The 18,718-nt window shown below is 46.2% G+C and overlaps 1 protein-coding gene across 1 annotated transcript in view; it reads left to right on the forward strand.

Moving 5' to 3' along the window:
• The window catches only part of nav2a (neuron navigator 2a), a 95,094-nt gene that overhangs the window by 72,554 nt on the left and 3,822 nt on the right, over positions 1–18,718 (forward strand). Inside the window, exons 17-38 of the mRNA XM_062392121.1 lie at positions 1,248–1,534; positions 2,713–2,778; positions 3,496–3,540; positions 4,017–4,177; positions 4,863–5,045; positions 7,674–7,726; positions 10,150–10,173; positions 10,541–10,615; positions 11,915–11,998; positions 12,142–12,265; positions 12,742–12,941; positions 14,997–15,169; positions 15,269–15,422; positions 15,523–15,703; positions 15,783–15,883; positions 15,970–16,065; positions 16,184–16,361; positions 16,491–16,726; positions 17,391–17,542; positions 17,670–17,741; positions 17,843–18,039; positions 18,115–18,233. Of these exons, the coding sequence (XP_062248105.1) occupies positions 1,248–1,534; positions 2,713–2,778; positions 3,496–3,540; positions 4,017–4,177; positions 4,863–5,045; positions 7,674–7,726; positions 10,150–10,173; positions 10,541–10,615; positions 11,915–11,998; positions 12,142–12,265; positions 12,742–12,941; positions 14,997–15,169; positions 15,269–15,422; positions 15,523–15,703; positions 15,783–15,883; positions 15,970–16,065; positions 16,184–16,361; positions 16,491–16,726; positions 17,391–17,542; positions 17,670–17,741; positions 17,843–18,039; positions 18,115–18,233 (2,961 nt within the window). The remainder of the gene's footprint in view (positions 1–1,247; positions 1,535–2,712; positions 2,779–3,495; positions 3,541–4,016; positions 4,178–4,862; positions 5,046–7,673; positions 7,727–10,149; positions 10,174–10,540; positions 10,616–11,914; positions 11,999–12,141; positions 12,266–12,741; positions 12,942–14,996; positions 15,170–15,268; positions 15,423–15,522; positions 15,704–15,782; positions 15,884–15,969; positions 16,066–16,183; positions 16,362–16,490; positions 16,727–17,390; positions 17,543–17,669; positions 17,742–17,842; positions 18,040–18,114; positions 18,234–18,718) is intronic.

Raw genomic sequence — 18,718 nt, forward strand, 5'->3', positions numbered from 1 at the left:
TGCTTCCCAGGGGCAGAAGCTCATCTATTTCCGGACGCCTTTATTTTTAGCTTCGCACATTCTCCAGCGATCCACCACCCGTTACTTAGCACGAAAAGAGGGAGAAGTTTATTTTGGGGTCACATTTAGTTATTTTTAACAGTGTCACACACTTTGTGGTCCGCAGAGGATGAACCCTGCTGACTTTGGTTATTTCATTTCACTGTGATGTTAACATTTGTGGTTCAGACTGTGAAATGTAAACACACATTGAAAGGAGGAACCTTAATAACTGAAGTCATCACTTCATCATTTACTATAATAGACCAGTGATCTTTAAAGCCGCTGTCCTGTAACTCATCACCTCATCAGTGTGTGATCAGCTGTCGCAGCTGTAAAACCGTCAGGTGATGTTTGGTTTTGAGGATTTAAAAAGACGCCTCTGAGCTCAGGGATGAGTCAGAACAGTTTGTGTGTGTTCAGGATGTTTGTCGAGCGTTAGCGGGGACACACAGGGATGCTTCTCTTCTTACCTGACTCATCCTAATGCACTGGTTAGTTTAGTTCAGGGGAGGAAAGTGTAGACAGAGTAGAGAGGAAGTCGGAGTGCGAGCAGGCTCAGTCACGAAGCCTCCGTCAAGTTCTCACATGATTCGCGAGGTTTCATCGGACGAGTTGTGAATCATAAAGTGACACAGAGGTCATTGTTGTCTGTGTACGCATGAGTTTTAAAGAGTGAAAAATGATCAAATCAAACCTCAGACAAAGGAATGACTCATGAGTCAATCAATGTTTTTTGATTAGTCACTGGTTCTTTTGAAAGGGGGAAAATGGAACGAAGGAAAATTACATTCATGATTTCACAAAACCCAAAGTGAAATCATTAAGTTCATGTTTGGTTGGATCAACAGTTAAAAATATCAACGTTACGTCTGTGTGTGTCTGCAGACTTTCCCAGTGGCTGCTTATGTTTATTTGTCCTTACTTGAATACATGTGTACATACATGTGATCTGGACTCACATAATATTCTACACATGTTGGTCCCCAGGCTTTGAACATAATTTTTCCATATGTGCTGCTCCCTCTGCTGGAATTTAAGCTGATTTTAAAGGAACAAGAAATTTGCTCTAGCGTGACAAAAAGCGTTATTGTTATCGCAGGATGTATATATACACATCTCTCCTATCAAACAGACTTTAATCTGAATGAGACTTTTACCTTGTGGAATAATGGACATCTATATAACCTCACCCTCTCCGCCCACAGGCCTCCAGCCCCGGCTCAGTCTACTCCTCCACCGGCCCCTCCAACAGCCTCACATGGGGCACCACCTTCAGCAGCTCCTCGGCCCCGAGCAGGGAGAGCACGCTGGGCGGCAACGGCGGGACGGGCAGCATGGGCTACCCCTCCGTCAGCAGCATGCACACCAGCAGCGAGTCCATCGACATGAGTCTAGGCAGCGTCGGAGGAGGAGCCGGCCACGGGACCCACAGGGAGGACACCCTGTCCGCACTGGGACGCACCGGCAGCGTCAAGACGGGCATGTCTGAGAGGTGAGGACACCAAATGGTTCTTTGGTCATTCTTCTTTTTCCTTTTCCACAAATCAGACATCATCTGTTCTCTTGTGTCACGTCTTCTTTATAGTTGGTAAACCAGCTCCTGCCCAGGTCCTACAACTCTGGTTTATCACGTGTTGTTTACAAACTAGTACAACTTGGGTGTTTTGTAGATTGGCTGTGATTCATATCAGTAAATATAACTTCAATCAACAAGTCAAACAAAATAATGAAGTTTTAACAAATCTGAATTATTCTTGAAGTATAGATTTACCTTAGACAAAGGTAACTTGGGTGTTTTATTATATTCTACATCGTGATTGTTACTGAATGTCAACTCCGTAAGTAGCTTAATGTCACGATATCATCTCATTACCTCAGAAATGGAGCAACACGAAGTTTAAGATAAAAAGTCAGACTGTAGCAACAAGAGCAAAGGTACATTTGACTGATTAACAGTTAATTTATAAATATGATATAAATATTTATTCTTTAAGAAATAGGATAATTTCCCTTTAAATCTGCTAGTTACGTAGCGGGTTAGGATTTTAAATTGAAGACATGTGAATTGTTACAGATTAAACTACCCAGTAGTTTATAAATTAAGTTTTAATTAACCAGTTTAAATCCTGAGATGCTACTGATACAGTGAATGCATCAGTATTTATAATCCAGAAGTAGAACAAACATAATATGAAGATTTGAAAATCCTCATTCCACATAAAGAAGCTTTATTCTGAAGCACATTTCAACCACTTTCCTTAGTTTAGTTTAACTTTTTGATATTGATAGTATAAATTATCCGCCCATCCTGTTCAGTTGCGACATTATTTTTGTTTTGAGAGATCTGACGCGTTACGGTGAGGTGTCGCTTCCTGTTCGCCGCTCTGTCTGCGCTCCGGCACAGACACACAATCCGCTGGCGTCCTCAGTCTTGTCGTTTCAGTAATTGTGGTCATTGCAGCAGATTCCGTCCTGACAGGTCGATGCTGCACTGTCACAGGAATGTCTCTGAGGAAACTAAATAGCCGGTGTTTATGACATCACCCTCCTCGCCAGGTTTTCTTATTAACCTCATCGGTGAAGAACCTCGCACTTGATTTCTCTTCTCTAAAACTTTCTCTCTCTCTCTTTGTGTGTCTGTTGTGCATTTTCCCTCCTGGCCTCCATCAGTCCCCTCTCCTCCCCCACCGCTAGCCCCATATTCAGCCGAAACACGCTCCCTCGGAAGCAGGACAGGTAAATGTACCTGTGTGCCGTGTCAGGCTCCCGTGGAGGCTCCTACACAAAACCACCACCTGCTGCCACACACGAGCCTCACACAGACCCACACAGAGAAGCTGTGGTTGTGTCTCTGCTTGTGTGTGTGTATTCGTGCTCTGTGTGGCAGCTTGTGGTTGTTTTCTAGGAACTCTAGCTACTGTGTGAATGGACGTTTTGTGAGTCGGTGCAAATGTGAGGTTGTTGTCGGTGCTCCCCTCTCGTCTGTTTGGACTGTGAGACACTGCCCCCTCCTGGTAGAGTACATGTGTGCAGATTTACCCAGTAGCATGAGAGGTGGATGTTTTTTTATTTATGGGCTTTACACTGCAAAAATATCGACATCAAGGAATGTGTGTTTTTGATTTCATAGCAGTTTTTTTGTAAAAGAAATTAAAATATTAGATAAAGGTGTTTTTGCTTAATTCTAGTTCAGTGATTTTTCTTCATCTCTAAGGCTCCAGATCTATTTTCAATTATTCTGATTCGAGTATTTGTAGTTTTTCTTTAAATCTAAATAAGATTAAATTGCAATATAAAGTATTTTTTTGCAGTATATACGTTGAAATGTACTAGAGTCGATAATAAAACTACTTTTGAAGGTTAAAGGTTACCACTAGTTAGTCTTTGACAGATGCAGCCACATGTGTCCTTGCCTCCTGGTCTGTCCTCCTCTGAAGTGTCTCTCTCCCACAGCGGGACTCACTGTGGTAGAAACACTCTGCCTAAGAAGGGACTCAGGTACAAACTCCACTTCCTGCCGGGAACATGTTGCGCTCTTGCTCTCTGGTTCAAATTTGTCGTCTGTCTATCTTTCTTTTCTTTTTTCTGCATCTGTCGTTCACTCTTGTCTCACGCTTCCTTGTTGCTGCGTTGTTGTGTTGTGCTTCTGTGAGGAGACGTCACGTGGTCACTGTGTTACGCTGAAGCCTGATGTCGGGGGGGTCAAATGTTCTTTGGCTTCTTCCTGTGCTCCTTCCCTCCGTTTCTGTCGCTCGCAGCTGAGAGTCAGTCTGTGTTGTTGTTGTTGTTGTTGTTGTTTCTGTTTCCAGCACTAATCCGGCTGCTTGACAGAAAGCAAATCACTCATTGTGAAAAGTCAAAAAAAAAAAGGAAAATAATCAGAATTCCAAATCAACTTGTGTTAATTCACAATGCACCTGTTTGGTTCTGTGTCCCCGCCTCCACGCTGACCTCTTCTCTGACCCCTCCCCCAGGTACGGCCCCACGCCACAGCTGCGGAGCCACGAGGAGGCCCGTGATTGGCTGCGCTCCCACTCCACCAGCGGGCTGCAGGAGTCGGCCAGTAACTCCCCGTTCTCCCCCGGCTCCAGCATCACCTCCCCCTCCGGCACGCGCTTCAACTTCGCACAGCTCGGTATGTTCCCCCAGCGCGGCACACACCACATACCGATTTACCCAGGATTCATTTCTTCTGTTTGACGTGAACTCAGGTTTATGAAAATGAAATCTCATTAAATACATGATCATCAAGCTGATTGTTGTTTTTAGTTTCCATAAAGCTGAGGAGAAAGCAGGTTTTAAAGTCAGAGCAATTCTCCACTGAATTTAAAACATGACGTTCAGGTCTAACAACTTTATATATTATGAGTGAACTGACAGAAAACGTCTCATTTAATAACTTTATATCATAAATCAAACTAAAAGGCCAAAGATTTATTATAAAATAAAGATGGACGACGGGTCTCCAACTTCTCCTGCTGAGCAGAAATTAATTTTAAATATCCCGAGTATGAACAAAGCCATCTTGCTTTAGTAAGGTCCTGAGGATACATGCTCTTGACCAATCAGGTGTCAGTCTGAACTGTCAATCATCTGTGTGTTAATCTGTGTGATAAGAAGTGCGTAAAATTACATTTTATCTGTTTTATATCATCAAATATTATATATATTTGGGGATTAGCCTTATTAACAAACAGTGAAGATTGTGCCCCAGACTTGTGATGTGTCTTTTTTCACACATTCATAGACTCATATCCATAATCTACTCTCCACTCGTGTATTTAACCCTCAGCATAATTTCCTGTCTCCCTTCATCACAGCCTCCAGCCCGACCTCAGGAGCTCAGAACAACATCGCCGGTCTGCGCAACAACAGCCTGACCAATCAGGACGCGACCTTCGACCCCTGCGCCGACAACCGGCTGAGAAACTCCTGCATGTCGCTGGACGAGAAGACTCGCACCATGAGCCGCTCGGGCTCCTTCAGGGACGGCTTCGAGGAAGGTGAGGGGAGAACCAGCAACCAGAGCTGGTATCCGGTGACTCTTCCATGTTGTCTGCAGACGTGGGGTGAAATCTGTGATTAGCTGTGATCCTTCTCCGAGACCTGCTCTGCCCCGTCTCTCTCTCTCCCTCTCTCTCCCTCTCTCTCTGACTCTGAAGCCTCCCCTTCCTTTATTCCACATCCCCACGCTAAAGGAATTATGATTCCATTTGTTTAGAGAACATTAAGACGGATTACCACCGCTCCTCTAGGAAAAGCCCCCTGTATTACTTTAGAAATCCATAATCAGCTTTAGTTGTGGCTTTTCTTTTTCTTTTCTTTTTCAATAAGCTCATTTATTCGGGAAAAATACCCAGCGGTGCTTTTCCCACCAGCAGGAAGACGCCCGGCTCAGTTCATCGCCTCCACTGGTCGATCCCCTGAGTCACAATGACAAAAAGGGGCATATATGCTGTACAGTGTCCACAATGGTTCCCTTTATTTGTTGCTATATTGTTGTTATATCCACGTTAAATTAATACAAACCTTATATAAGAGGCCATCTTATGTTTCTCAGCTAAACGTTGATGGTAGCTTTTGGTTTCTTGCTCAATGCATTAATGTATAATGACTGAAAAATAAGGCTTCACCCCTGAAACCACCTTTAAATCCAACAGATCCAGATTTTCATTCTGGTCTGCACCAAATTTCACACACTTGTCTTCAAGATCCACAAATAATTATCTGAGGAATCATCAAAAATGTCAAAGTGGAGTTCCTCAGTGACTGTGGACATTGTTAGTGGATCCAGTTTAGTCTTTGTCCTGCAGAGCTGATCACAAACCAGTGTGAGTGAACGAAACCCAGTGACACTGACACTGGTTCTGTGGAGGAGCCTGCGGGGAATCAGCTGTGGATCCAGACTCCTGAAACATCTGCTTTTTCTCTGACCCTCGGTCAGTGAACAGATGTGAACATGATTCTAAACATCTTTCACCTCATATTGTAATTTCCAATTTACACACTAAATATGTCTGATTTGGTTCTTAATCAAGATCTTTGAATTATTATTATTATTCCAGTTTTGAAACAAGAAATGATCGACATTCAATCTAGTCAGACATTTATTGAAGTTGATGATTTCATGTTTCGAGGTTTTTCCAATTGTTGAATCTGGAAGCGACAGAACTGAGTGTTTGTCTTATTCCGTTTAGGGAAGTTCATCTCGGGCGACTAAGTGAAGTGTCTGTTGAGCATTGAAGCATTTAAACAGATGCACAAGCAGCAAACACACAATGAAACAGACTCAGACTTATCATTACCCCCCCCCCAACCTCCCTCCACAGTAGCAGTTATATCCACCCCCCTCCTCCTCTTCCCTTTCAGTAGAGGAGATAATTACAAGACTCACACTGAGAGGCGTGAGAGAGGTGATGACACACAAGAAACCCACAAACATGACTTTCTCTGTGCGTGTTCGTGTGTATGTGTGTGTGCCTGTGTGTGTGTGTTGTGTAGAAGTGTAGAGTTACTCGACCGTTGTGAGATTGACAGGACAAAAGTCACATCTTCCACCCGACACTTTGTCAGACCTGTCCTGATGGAGAGCTACACCGACACACTGTCCCCTCTTATAGAAGCTGTGGTTCCTGGTTTATCTATACAATTAAAAGTGAAGGAAAGATACACTCCATCCAAAAGGAGCCGTGTTTAGAATTGTAAGCTCTTGTTCCCATTGTCTGCAGAGTCAGCAGAGTGCAAGTCTGCAGAAATCACATGATTCAACAATAACCCAATTATAACAGCATCAGCTTAAACAACAAACAACTCAGTGAATCCATGAAGCACAAACTGTGTTTTATAAACACAACGACATATCATAATTAAAAGCTGCTTTGACGACACAAACCCCGTGAAACTACCTCACTATGTTTAATAAAGTGAAAATAAAATCCTGGATCCATCTGTTTTATCCTGGGTGGATACAGTTTATAGAGGTTATTATAAATTCCCTCTCTTTAACAATCATAGTATCTATTCCTCACGACTGTTTCATTATCGATTCAATTGTTTTGTCCAAAACCAACAAATTCACTTCACTGGCTCATGTTAAAAAAGCCGGGACCAAAGAATATTTAGCATTTTTTGCTCGATAAGATTATTTCCAGTGAGTTGAGGGAGTGATTGTTTCAGGTCTGATCCCATGTGACCATCCAGTGAATTCCCCTTTTTCCAGTTGGCTCCCAGCGCTCGATGGAGTCTGGGCCACAGTGAAATGAAAGTGAGTTTCCTTTTCGAGGTGAATGAATGTGCCCCCCCCCCCCCTCGGTGCGGCCGATGACTTCACGCCCCTGATCCGCTGTGATCTGCTCACCGGCCCCGGCACAGAGCTGCCGTTGTGTCCCGGCCTCTGATGTGCGATTAGCGGCTGAGTCATTAGCCGAGTAATTCTCAGGCTGCCGGTCGTTGCGCCACAATCCGACTGGAACGTGTTGGAGAGTTTCTTCATCTCTTATGAGCCCAGAGCGGCAGCCATTGTTCAGGAGGAGGTGGGAGGTTGGTGTAGTTTCAGGAGGGTGGGGGGGGGGGGGGGATGCTGTTGTTTCTACAGATGAACTTTTCTGATCTCGTGATGTCTGTCTCCTCAGTTCATGGATCGTCTCTGTCCCTGGTCTCCAGCACGTCCTCCATCTACTCCACGGTGAGTTCACTCTTTTCATTCAACTTGTTGTGTTTGCTCCTTGTCTCCATTGTATGGTTTGTCCATGGTAGACACACAACTGTTAAACATCCCCTTCGTGGAGATCTCTATCGGCCGGGGGGGTTTACGGCCCTGTGCCACAGAACCCGCAGCGTTCAGTGTTCGATTCCAGCGGTTTCTTTCTCTGCCCTTGTTTCCTGTCTGTCTCTTCACAGTTGATGCATCAAACAGATATTTCTCATTAAGGTCAAATCCACGTCACAGCCTTTTAAAAAACACACATTTATGAGATCCATTCGTTCTGCTCTATTATGATCTGCATCTTTACTGAACATCATGGGTTCATGTCCCCGTGTGACTGAAAATAAGCTGTTTGTTGCTGAGGTTAAATAACAGATTTATGTGTTTGTATCTTTACTCAAACCTCTGTTTGGGTATTAGCCTCAGAAATACAGATATACAGTTTGTTATTTAGATTTTCAGTGGTTTCTAAGAGAGACCACTGAACAGGAGACGTTTACAACCAGGAAATAGAAAAACACCAGAAGATTTAGAATCCTCGAGGGGAATGTGAGAGTGCAGCTGGAGGCCGGATTGTAAAAGGTGATTAAAACATGAACCCAGTTGTACGAGCGTGTGGAGCAGATCGTGTGGTGACTTGTTCTCAATGACGGCAGGGAGGTAGTTTTTAATATTAAACACACGTAAGAACAGTTGTCATAATTGTCATTTGAACCCGTCTTAGCCGAGCAGTGGGGTCGTTGGGGTCACACACTCGTAGAATCCGTGTGGAGACCAGAGAAGCCTGTGTCTGCTCCAGCCTGTGGGATATCAAACACGCTGCGTCGCCCGTTTACCCCCTAATCCATCAAGGGATCTGACTCGAGCACCTTGTCAGAAAAAAGGGAGTGGCCACAGCTCCCACGTGTGCAGCTGCAGCCAATCAGAGCACACGTGGGAGGGCTGGGTCACTCACCTGTGCAGGTGAAGCAGAGAAACCCTCAGACACCGGATCCCTGCCACAGTCACAGAGTCAGAGAGGTTTCAAATCAGAGCGGGGACGGGAGCGGAGGCAAAATGATGGCGACTCTATCCCTGACAGGCACCATCACGTCCTGGCAGCTCACGGTAGGGGTGGGGGGGGCGTGGGGGGGACGGCGACGAGGGCTGGAGGCTGAAATACCTGATTCTGTCTTTTGTAAAACATTAGCTGTAATCTTTATTTATGTCTGTTTCCCTTTGAGTTAAGTGTGAGAGGAGGGAGACAACTACTCTAATGTTTTAAATAAACCTCCTGCCGCCCCTTTAAGATTTCTTTATGTCAATCTTTTATTTATTTGAACGCTTTTCCTCTGAAATCATGGACGTGATGTTGAAATCTCCCTTCAGCGTTTGCATCAGATCTGATGTGTTTTGTGTGCGTGTCACACCGGCTGCTCTGTTTGTGTAGGATCAGTTGTGTGTGCGTGATTGGCAGCCCTGTGTGGGTGTGTAGTAGGTCATGTGTGTACAGAGGACACATGTGCTTCTTTTTTTTTAACGCTCACATACATCACGGGCGTCTGGAAACTTGTTTTGATTAGCGGTTGTCGGGTGGAACCGCACGACAGAAAAATCATTAATTACCACGTGTTCCGCCCTCGATGCTTCTGTCACAACACAAGTGAAAATCCACTTCCCCCCCTCAACGGTCCTGCAAAAACTGGACAATGCAGATGTTCAGATTGAAGATATTAAAAAATATTGAGTATCTTACAATATATTTATGTCCTATTAGCTTCTTTAAAATCCCAGATGTCCAGCAAAATAAAACCTCTATGGTTTTTAAGTGAATATAAAAAGACTTGTTTTTAATAATCAGTGTTAAAAGTCACTTTCTTTTTTTAATCCATAAACTTTAAATCTCTGCAGTTAAATAATTCTTTACCTGACGTCTCACCAAAGACAAACAAACTTCTCCAAACAGACGAGGGGAAACTATTTGTGTTCTTATTGTCAGAGTCCGTTGCAACTTGTTAACATATAAATGCGGGTGTTGCATGTTCCTGTGTTGATCAGCGACAGCAGGGCGTGTTGGCTTCGTGCGAGCGTTTGTTTAGCATGCTCTCTCTCTCTCTCTCTCTCTCTCTCGCTCTCTCTCTCTGTGTGTATCTTTCCTGCCCGTCTACTCTTGCTATTGTCCCCTGCGAGGACAATGGGGACTCGCACACTTGGCGAAATGCCTTCGGGAGGAGATCTCTGCTTTCCAGACATGTTACACCAGTGGATCTCCTCCACAGTTTATAAAGCTCGACTCCTTGCAGCTAATAAATCAAGCGGGAGTCACATGTGTGGCATGAACCTGCAGCAGCTTCACCTGCTCCTCACGTTCAGGGTCACACGTCACTAATGATCTCCTCTCCTTCTCTGGTTTGTTTCTACAGAACGAGGAGAAGTCTCAGTCGGAGGTAAGAGTCCACACCCCTGTCCCCTGTCATTCTAAGTGTGTAGAAGCCGGACCTGGTGGAACACGGGGCCGTTGTCGACACTTGTGTCTGGTTTTGTGTGTAACTGTTGTGTGACGGGCTTCCTGTCTGAACACCTGTGTGCACCCGAACCTCCTCTTTCATGCGTCTGCTGTGTTTCATCTCTCACCCTGAACGTATCGCAGCTCGAATCTGGGAGCCTCCCTCATTTGTTACTATGCTATTTTTGTCATTGTCTGTGTGTGTCTGTGTGTGAGTGTGGTATTAGCTGCTTTTATAGAGCAGTTATTTTTGGCTTTTGTCTCGATGCTTTTTTGATGTCGTGCCGATTTTCTTTTTACGTCTTTAGATCCGCAAGCTGCGCCGGGAGCTGGATGCCTCCCAGGAAAAGGTTTCCGCCCTGACGACACAGCTGAGTGCCAACGTAAGTGAACAGGAACACAAACACACGCAAACACACACAAACACACACCCTCTGTCCTAATCCACGCACACAGCACCGATACTGTCTCCTTCCAGGGTTCAAGTTGTGGTATTTGTCTGGACCTGAAAACTAACTTTCTTTTCCAATCAATCCAGTTTTTTATTTGTTTAGCCCTTATTCACAAATCACAGTTTGTGTCATGGATCTTAACAAAGTGCAACTTCCTCTGTTCTAAACCCTCAACAAGAGTTTAGATCATGTGAGGGATCCTCTCCTAACAAGCATGTGTCAGTGTTTCCACATAAGAAAATGTCCGATAGAGATGAAGGGAGTTATTACCAGTAGAATATGTCAGTAGGCTTTTTGCACATCGCCAACTTAAATAAGCAAAAGCACTTAAAACCATGTGATATATTCATGAGACACCGAGCGGATCTCTTGAAGAGCCCTTCACCCACAGAAGGTGTAATTTTTTACATCTGGCAGAACCATCAGAAAATCCCTCCCGGCGTCTCCAGACACGATCCCTGTCTGGAGTCTCGCCTCGCTCCGCCTGTAATCTGCCGCCCGAGTCGGCCTCAGAGAGGATTAGAGACGTGAGAGGAAGACGAGGGTGTCGGATTACAGAGGTTCCAGATGTGGACTGAAGGTTTTAACAGGGAAGGCGCGGCGTTAGTGTCGACAGACAAACACACACATCGGGAACAGTGGCGGTGACGGTGGGAGGTCAGAGGATGGGATGTGGTGTAGGTGGGGTTGATGGGGGGGGGGGGTGGTGGGGGGGGGCTTTTGTTTAAATATTTGATTACAAGCCGCAGACAGATGATGAATTACCTGAACGCACCTCCAGGCCCCGCAGGCCGGGAATCTAAGAACATGTTCGACTGCAGGAAGTCACGAGTTGAAACACACTTCAATCAGCACCTCGTGTAGCTCGCACACACACACACACACACACACACACACACATACACACACACACACACACACACACCTGTTTGAACTAATTTCATGTGTTTGCTCCTGATCAGAGAGTTGATTTATTTCTCCGGAGTGTGTGACTGTAGGAGCCTAAATGCAGTTTATTTCATATCTTGAGGATTATTGTGCAAATAAATACAACTCTGTATTTATTGTATCACTATTTTTGTGTGTTTATGGTCTAGTTTGAAATTTAGATTTTAAAGAGATGCTCATTGTGGGCAGCCGTTGGTCTTCCCCTCACAATGTTGATTGGTGCTGTAGAAATAAACGGGGGTTTGACTTCCTGCTGCGTCCTGACCCTGTGTGTCTGTGCAGGCTCACCTGGTGGCAGCTTTCGAACAGAGTCTGGGCAACATGACCATCCGCCTGAAGAGTCTCACCCTGACCGCCGAGCAGAAGGTGAGAACAGCTCCCGAGGTTTCATGAACAGACTGTGGCCGTTAATCAAACTCACGAGACGTGACCCTGGTGACCCTCGTGACCCTGGTGACCCTCGTGACCCTCGTGACCCTGGTGACCCTCGTGTCCTCGTCTCTGTGCAGGACTCTGAGCTGAACGAGCTGAGGAAGACCATCGAGCTGCTGAAGAAGCAGAACGCTGTGGCTCAGGCGGCCATCAACGGAGTCATCAACACACCTGAGCTCACGCCGAGACGGGACAGGACAGGTACAGACACACGAGGCAGATCAGGTCAAACGTGTCTCCAGGATTTAAAACCAAATTTAACAGAAACATCATTTTAGTATCATTAGTAATTTGATAAATGCCGATTGGTCTTTTTTTGTTGTACCTTATACTTTGTAAACCACTTTGGTCAATAAAGATGCTCTAAATAAAGTTGACCTTGACCTTTTTACTTTTCTATCTGCTAACTCAGGGCTTATGACCTATACTGCAGCCAGCCACTAGGGGGCAATGTGGATATTTTTGCGCTCATGTCGTCCATCTTTAAATACAGTCTGTGAAAACAAAATATAAAAAGTCACTTACACTCTTTTGTGTAAAAATCTTGAGAACAGACATTATTATCTTTCATTCTGCTCATTTTACTGTAGTCAAAGAGAAACCTGTTGATGTCTGATATCAAATTAAAGACATAGTTCATCTTAATTCATAGACAAACATATATTTCCTCTCCTCAGGCAGCAGCAATGGGAGCCCTCATCAGCAGCAGCAGCAGCAGCAGCAGCAGCAGCAGCAGCAGCAGCAGCCCGACCTGCGCATCAGGAGGCAGCACTCGTCCGACAGCGTCAGCAGCATCGCCAGTGCCACCAGTCATTCCAGTGTGGGCTCCAACATGGACGCCGACGCAAAGAACAAGAAGAGGAACAAGAAGAACTGGGTAAGACGTCAGAAGAGAAACGAGGACAAACTGTGAGATGTGATGTGAGAAGTCTTTGTCTCTGTGTATTTTCATGTTTGGGTTTTCTGTCCCTTCAGACGTCTTTCTCTGGAGAAAAGGTGAATACACTTAGGACTTTTCTAGATTATCAAGTTCAGACTGATTCTGTGATTTGCAGGTTAAAAAAAAACACAATTAACATTTTGGTTGAAAAGTGGATTTAAATTGGTTTTGTCATCTTTCAACCTGCAAATCACCAAATCAGTGTTAATGAAACACAGTGTGTAGTCCTCATGTCATCTTTCTTTTTACCACACAACAAAACATCTTCCGCACTTTCACTCACAACTGTCCAACACGTGAACTTTTCCTTGTTTTTGTTGTTGAAAGACCTTGTTGTGCACCGGAGGACAAGTGAGAGACGATGACGTAGGTGTCCCCTCCGTCTGGAGCCTGAGGTGCTGGATCCCTCTGATCCGGGTGCTGCTGGATGTTTAGGAGAAGCCGTGTTGTAGCTGATACAGAGCTTCCTGCTTTAGGCCACAGTGATAATAAGTGTGTGTCTGTGTGTGTGGTTGTGTAGCTGGGACCCCACAAAGGGCCCCTGGGTGCAGGTGCCCCTCACACACTGTGGTGTGCAGTGTATAGGGGCTGTGTGTGTCCATAATGGATCATGAAAGACGTGTCATGGTGGTTGTGATGTAGAATTAGATTGCAGCTGCCGCCAGTGAAACCAGCTCTGGTGTCGTAGGGGCCTCTAGTTTAATCTCTGTCCCTCCACCACACATTAACCCCCCCCCCACACACCCACACCCATATGAACATGTGCTGTTTTGTCTCCCTGTCTTCCTCTGCTTCGCTTCATGTGGCAGGTCTACGAGGTAAGAGCGGTCCAGATGACAGGAGAGGAGCTGCCTCACCCCTGCAACCTTCTTCTAGTTTACTAACCTCTTCCTCCTCTAGTCTGCTGCCACCGTAGTGCCTCTCCTCCTCCTCCTCTTCCTCCTCTTCCTCCTCCTCCTCCTCCTCTCCCTGAAATCTGCCCTTGAGCCACTTCTTGAAAGGAAAATCCACCTGGAAATACTTTGACTAATGTTGATGTTTGTGACCACTTTGTAAATATTTAATAATGATATCTGATTTTGCAGCATGTCCCACACAGTTAAGGAAGAGTGGCTACTTTCTGTTAATACCAATATTTTTTAAATACTAGAGTAACTTCTCTATAACAAAGTAAAGTTTTGTAAATAAAAAGTATTAACGGTGGATTACGCCTTTAAACACAACCTCTTGCTCAAATATTTTACCAATAAAATGCTTATGTAGTTTGAATAATGTTGTTTTTACATGTTTTCACCCAGAATTACACAGAACTGTACAGTTTATAAAACATTATTACAGTTCTATAAAGCATTAATAACTTATATTCTGTATATTTACAACGTCGTGGTCTATCTGGGTTAGTTTAACAAAAGTTTTAGTTTTAAGTTTGAATCACAAAGCTTTTACTGCATCCATACATCAGGATTATTACTATAATCTAACTCCAACTGACTTTGTTTACAGAACTTGATTTGTTTCATGTAATAAATAAATAAGAAAGCCTAGAACCATGAGTACAAAATAAATAAGTTGCTAAACACTGTCTATCAAATCTAACATCCAGTCACATTGCTGCACCCGGGGATTCGAACCAGCAACCTTTCAGTCTCAAGTCCTTTTAGTTTTAACCTCCAGGCTGTAGCAGAATCGTTTGAGTGAGAGTTTGTGTTGAGATCTGTGGCTCGAGTCATAAGGAGCCCCCCCCCCCACTCTTCCCTCTTCTCCCTTTTCTCCCTCACTTGCACTTTCTCACAGCTGTTTTCCTCCTCTTTCCCCCCCCCGGCCCACTCCTCCTCCTCCTCTTCCTCTCAGCCACGTGTATAAGAGTGTGTCTCATGTCGGCTCACCCTCTCTCTCTCTCTCTCTCTCTCTCTCTCTCTCTCTCTCTCTCTCTCTCTCTCTCTCTCTCTGTCTCTCTCTCTCTCTCTCCTTCTCCCTGTTTCCACTCTGCAGCTGCGAAGCTCCTTCAAACAGGCGTTCAGCAAGAAGAAGTCTCCCAAGTCGGCCTCGTCTCACTCGGACATCGAGGAGATGACGGACTCGTCTCTCCCCTCGTCCCCGAAGCTGCCCCACAACGGCACCTCCGCCGCCGGCCACATGCTCCGGAGCACACACTCCAACTCCCTGTGAGTACACGTCCTCTCAGTGTGTCCCATAGATCTGCTCTGAACTGTACGGATGGAGAAACTCAGTGCTCCATGTCACTGACCTGTGGCGTCCTGCAGGTTGTCCGAGTGCCTGGACAGCGAGGCGGAGATGGTGATGCAGCTGCGGAGTGAGCTCCGAGAGAAGGAGATGAAGCTGACCGACATCCGCCTGGAAGCCCTCAGCTCCGCCCACCAGCTGGACCAGCTCCGGGAGGCCATGAACCGCATGCAGGTCTGTAGAGTCAAAGCTCTGAGGGAGGATTCACACGTCTGCTTTGAAAAGGCTGACGGGGATCTACTCTGTTTTCCTAAATTTGTCTTTTTGTGCGCAGCTGGAGATCGAGAAACTGAAGTCAGAGAACGCCTGTCTGAAGGTGGAGAACCACGGCAGCAGGACGGGCTCTCAGGCCTCCGTCTCCTCGTCTCCTCCCGCTCACACCAACAGCCACGCCTCGGGACCCGGACTGTCTCAGCACAGCCTCAACCTCACCACCAGCGAGTCCACCAGCCTGGGTAAGAGCACGCTGAACTGGTAACACAGGTCGTGTCCGCCCCTGAATGTTTGAGCACTGAAGTTCTTTGCTCCCGGCAGACATGCTGCTGGATGACACCGGCGGAGATGGAGGGATGAGGAAGGAGGGGAGACACGTGAAGGTCGTGGTCAACCTGGAGGAGGACAGCAAGTGGGGAGAGGTGAGAACTGAAACTGCTGGTTATTGGCTCAGATCTGTGGATCTTATTTAGTTTCTAAAGCCAGGTATTGTTTTTCCTCCTCGCAGGAGGGTCGGTCTCGCCATTTCCTGATCGGCTGCATCGGCGTGAGCGGTAAAACCAAGTGGGACGTCCTGGACGGAGTGGTCCGCCGCCTCTTCAAGGTAAACGGAGGTTGGGGGGGCGAGACAGAACCCGATAAAAAGACGATGTACCTCAGGCAAAAAGACAGAATGTGAATCCCTTGAAAAGCTGCTGAATGTAGAGCCGTGTGTCTGACAGGAGTACATCACCCACGTGGACCCGCTGAGCCAGCTGGGCCTGAGCTCGGACAGCGTGGAGGGGTACAACATCGGGGAGATCCACCGGCCCAGCAGCCTCAGCGCCGCCCGCACCCCCGAGCTGCTGCCCTGCGGCTACCTGGTGGGAGACAGCAACACCATCAGCATCCAGCTCAAAGGTACCAGGATGTTCTAATTCTAAGAGAATCAAGGTCCTCAGCATCGGTCTCCATTGATGATTAAACCCCTGATGTGTGTGTGTGTCTGTGTGTGTGTGTGTGTGTGTGTGTGTGTGTGTGTGTGTGCAGGTGTGACCAGTAAGAACGTGGACTCGCTGGTGTTCAACACTCTGATCCCGAAGCCGATGCTGCAGCGCTACGTGTCGCTGCTGAGGGAGCACAGACGGGTCATCCTGTCCGGCCCCAGCGGCACAGGAAAGACCTACCTGGCCAATCAGCTGTCCCGACACCTTCTGCTGCTGGAGGGCCGACCTCTGACCCCTCGCGCCGTCGTCACCTTCAACGTGGACCACAAGTCCAGCAAGGTACACGCACACGTTCAGAGTTCAGTGTGCATGAGGCAGATTAGAGCTCTAACTTCTGAAAGTTTAACTGCCTTTGAAAACCAGTTTGACCTGGAGCGCGCTGGTGGACAAACGGTTGCAGCTCTTGCCACATAATTGTAGTTTTCACGGTTCGATTCCAGCTGTGGGCCTTTGCTCTGTCACATCCCTTTTTTTCTCCGCCCTTACGTCCTGTCAGAAAAAGTTTGAAATGCAAAAGCAATCAGCTTATTCTCTGTTTATTAAATTAAAGGCTGTAAAACTGTTTATGAGCTGTAAGTTAATTGCTGTGTATATTAACGTGAGAGAGAAAACCACAGAGACTTCAGTAATGTGCAGCTAGTTTTCAAAAATATATTTAATACAAATAAATGAACAAATATATAATAATATATAAATGCCTGATCATTTGCATTTATAATGTATAAGTGTAGAACTAATTTACCTGCAGGACAAAGACCAGAATTATTAAATTTCAGCTGCATCAACCTTCAGGCTTATGTAGGTTTATCGTTCTAGTTTTAAATGTCTCTCTCTCTCTCTCTCTATCTCTCTCTCTCTCTCTCTCTCTCTCTCTATCTCTCTCTCTCTCTCTCTCTCTCTCTCTTTCTCTCTCCCCCCGCCCACACACTCTCTCTGTGTGTAGGAGCTACGTCAGTACCTGACAGGTTTGGCGGAGCAGTGCAGTGGAGTACCGGGGGTGGAGAGCCCCCTGGTGGTCATTCTGGACAACCTGCACCACGTCAGCTCCCTGGGGGAGATCTTCAACGGCCTCTTCAACTGCAACTCCAAGCACTGGTCAGTTCACACACACACACACACACACACACACACACACACACATTGACCCACTCAATACCGTAACACATGTCCAGAGATGTTTGAAGTGTTGTAAGATTTTAATTTGTGTTTTCTCTTCTCTCAGTCCGTACATCATCGGCACCATGAGCCAGGCCACGTCATCCGCCCCCAACCTGCAGCTTCACCACAACTTCAGGTAAACCGCTGCTGATCTTCTCCTCCCACTGGACGATGGAAGATCTCCAGGGTTTTATGATTTGTGTCGCCGGTTGCTTCACCTGCACGTTCTCCGACCAGGTGGGTGCTGTGTGCCAACCACATGGAGCCGGTGAAGGGCTTCCTCGGCCGCCACCTGAGGAGGAAGCTGATCGAGACGGAGATCGCCAGCCGGACGCGCAACATGGAGCTGGTGAAGATCATCGAGTGGATCCCACGGGTCTGGCACCACCTGAACTGCTTCCTGGAGACGCACAGCTCCTCCGACGTCACCATCGGTAAGTCCACGTTACACAGTCGATGATCAACCCAGAAACATCCGGTGTCTCACCTCGCTGCTCTGTGGCGTTCAGGACCTCGTCTCTTCCTGTCCTGTCCCATGGACGTGGAGGGGTCCAGGGTTTGGTTCACTGACCTGTGGAACTACTCCATCATCCCCTACATGCTGGAGGCGGTGCGGGAGGGGCTGCAGGTAACACAATCACACACCAGTACAACAACCGCTTCACTTGATTTTCACATTAATGCTATGAATAGAGGGACTTGAGTTGACGCCCCGAGGGCACGTTTAAAGGATCAGTCTGTGTTAAGTCAGATTTGCCCTCTCGTAGAATCAGGGTTATGTTCATCAAAGTGAAATGGATTAAATTTGTGCTCTTAATCTGCATGTAATTAGCATCTGATTTAATTAGGCAGCAGCTAATTGCCACAGTGAAAACCTCAGAGAGCGAGTGGAGCGGATCCACAGAGAGAGATGTGATACCAGGAGTTGTTTCTAATCAGCTGAGGAGAAAAATGGAATAAACATGTTTTTCACTTTGCATCTGGAAAGCTGAAATCATTATAAACAAAACGTCCTGTTACACAATTTTAAAGAAAGTTTGGATCCTTAGTCTGGATCCAAATCAAATTTATTACTTTGTTTCTTGGCTCATGTCCCGTCCCCCCCACCCAGGT

This window comes from Platichthys flesus, chromosome 1 (assembly GCF_949316205.1).
Source record: "Platichthys flesus chromosome 1, fPlaFle2.1, whole genome shotgun sequence".
NCBI classification, from domain to species: Eukaryota; Metazoa; Chordata; class Actinopteri; order Pleuronectiformes; family Pleuronectidae; genus Platichthys; species Platichthys flesus.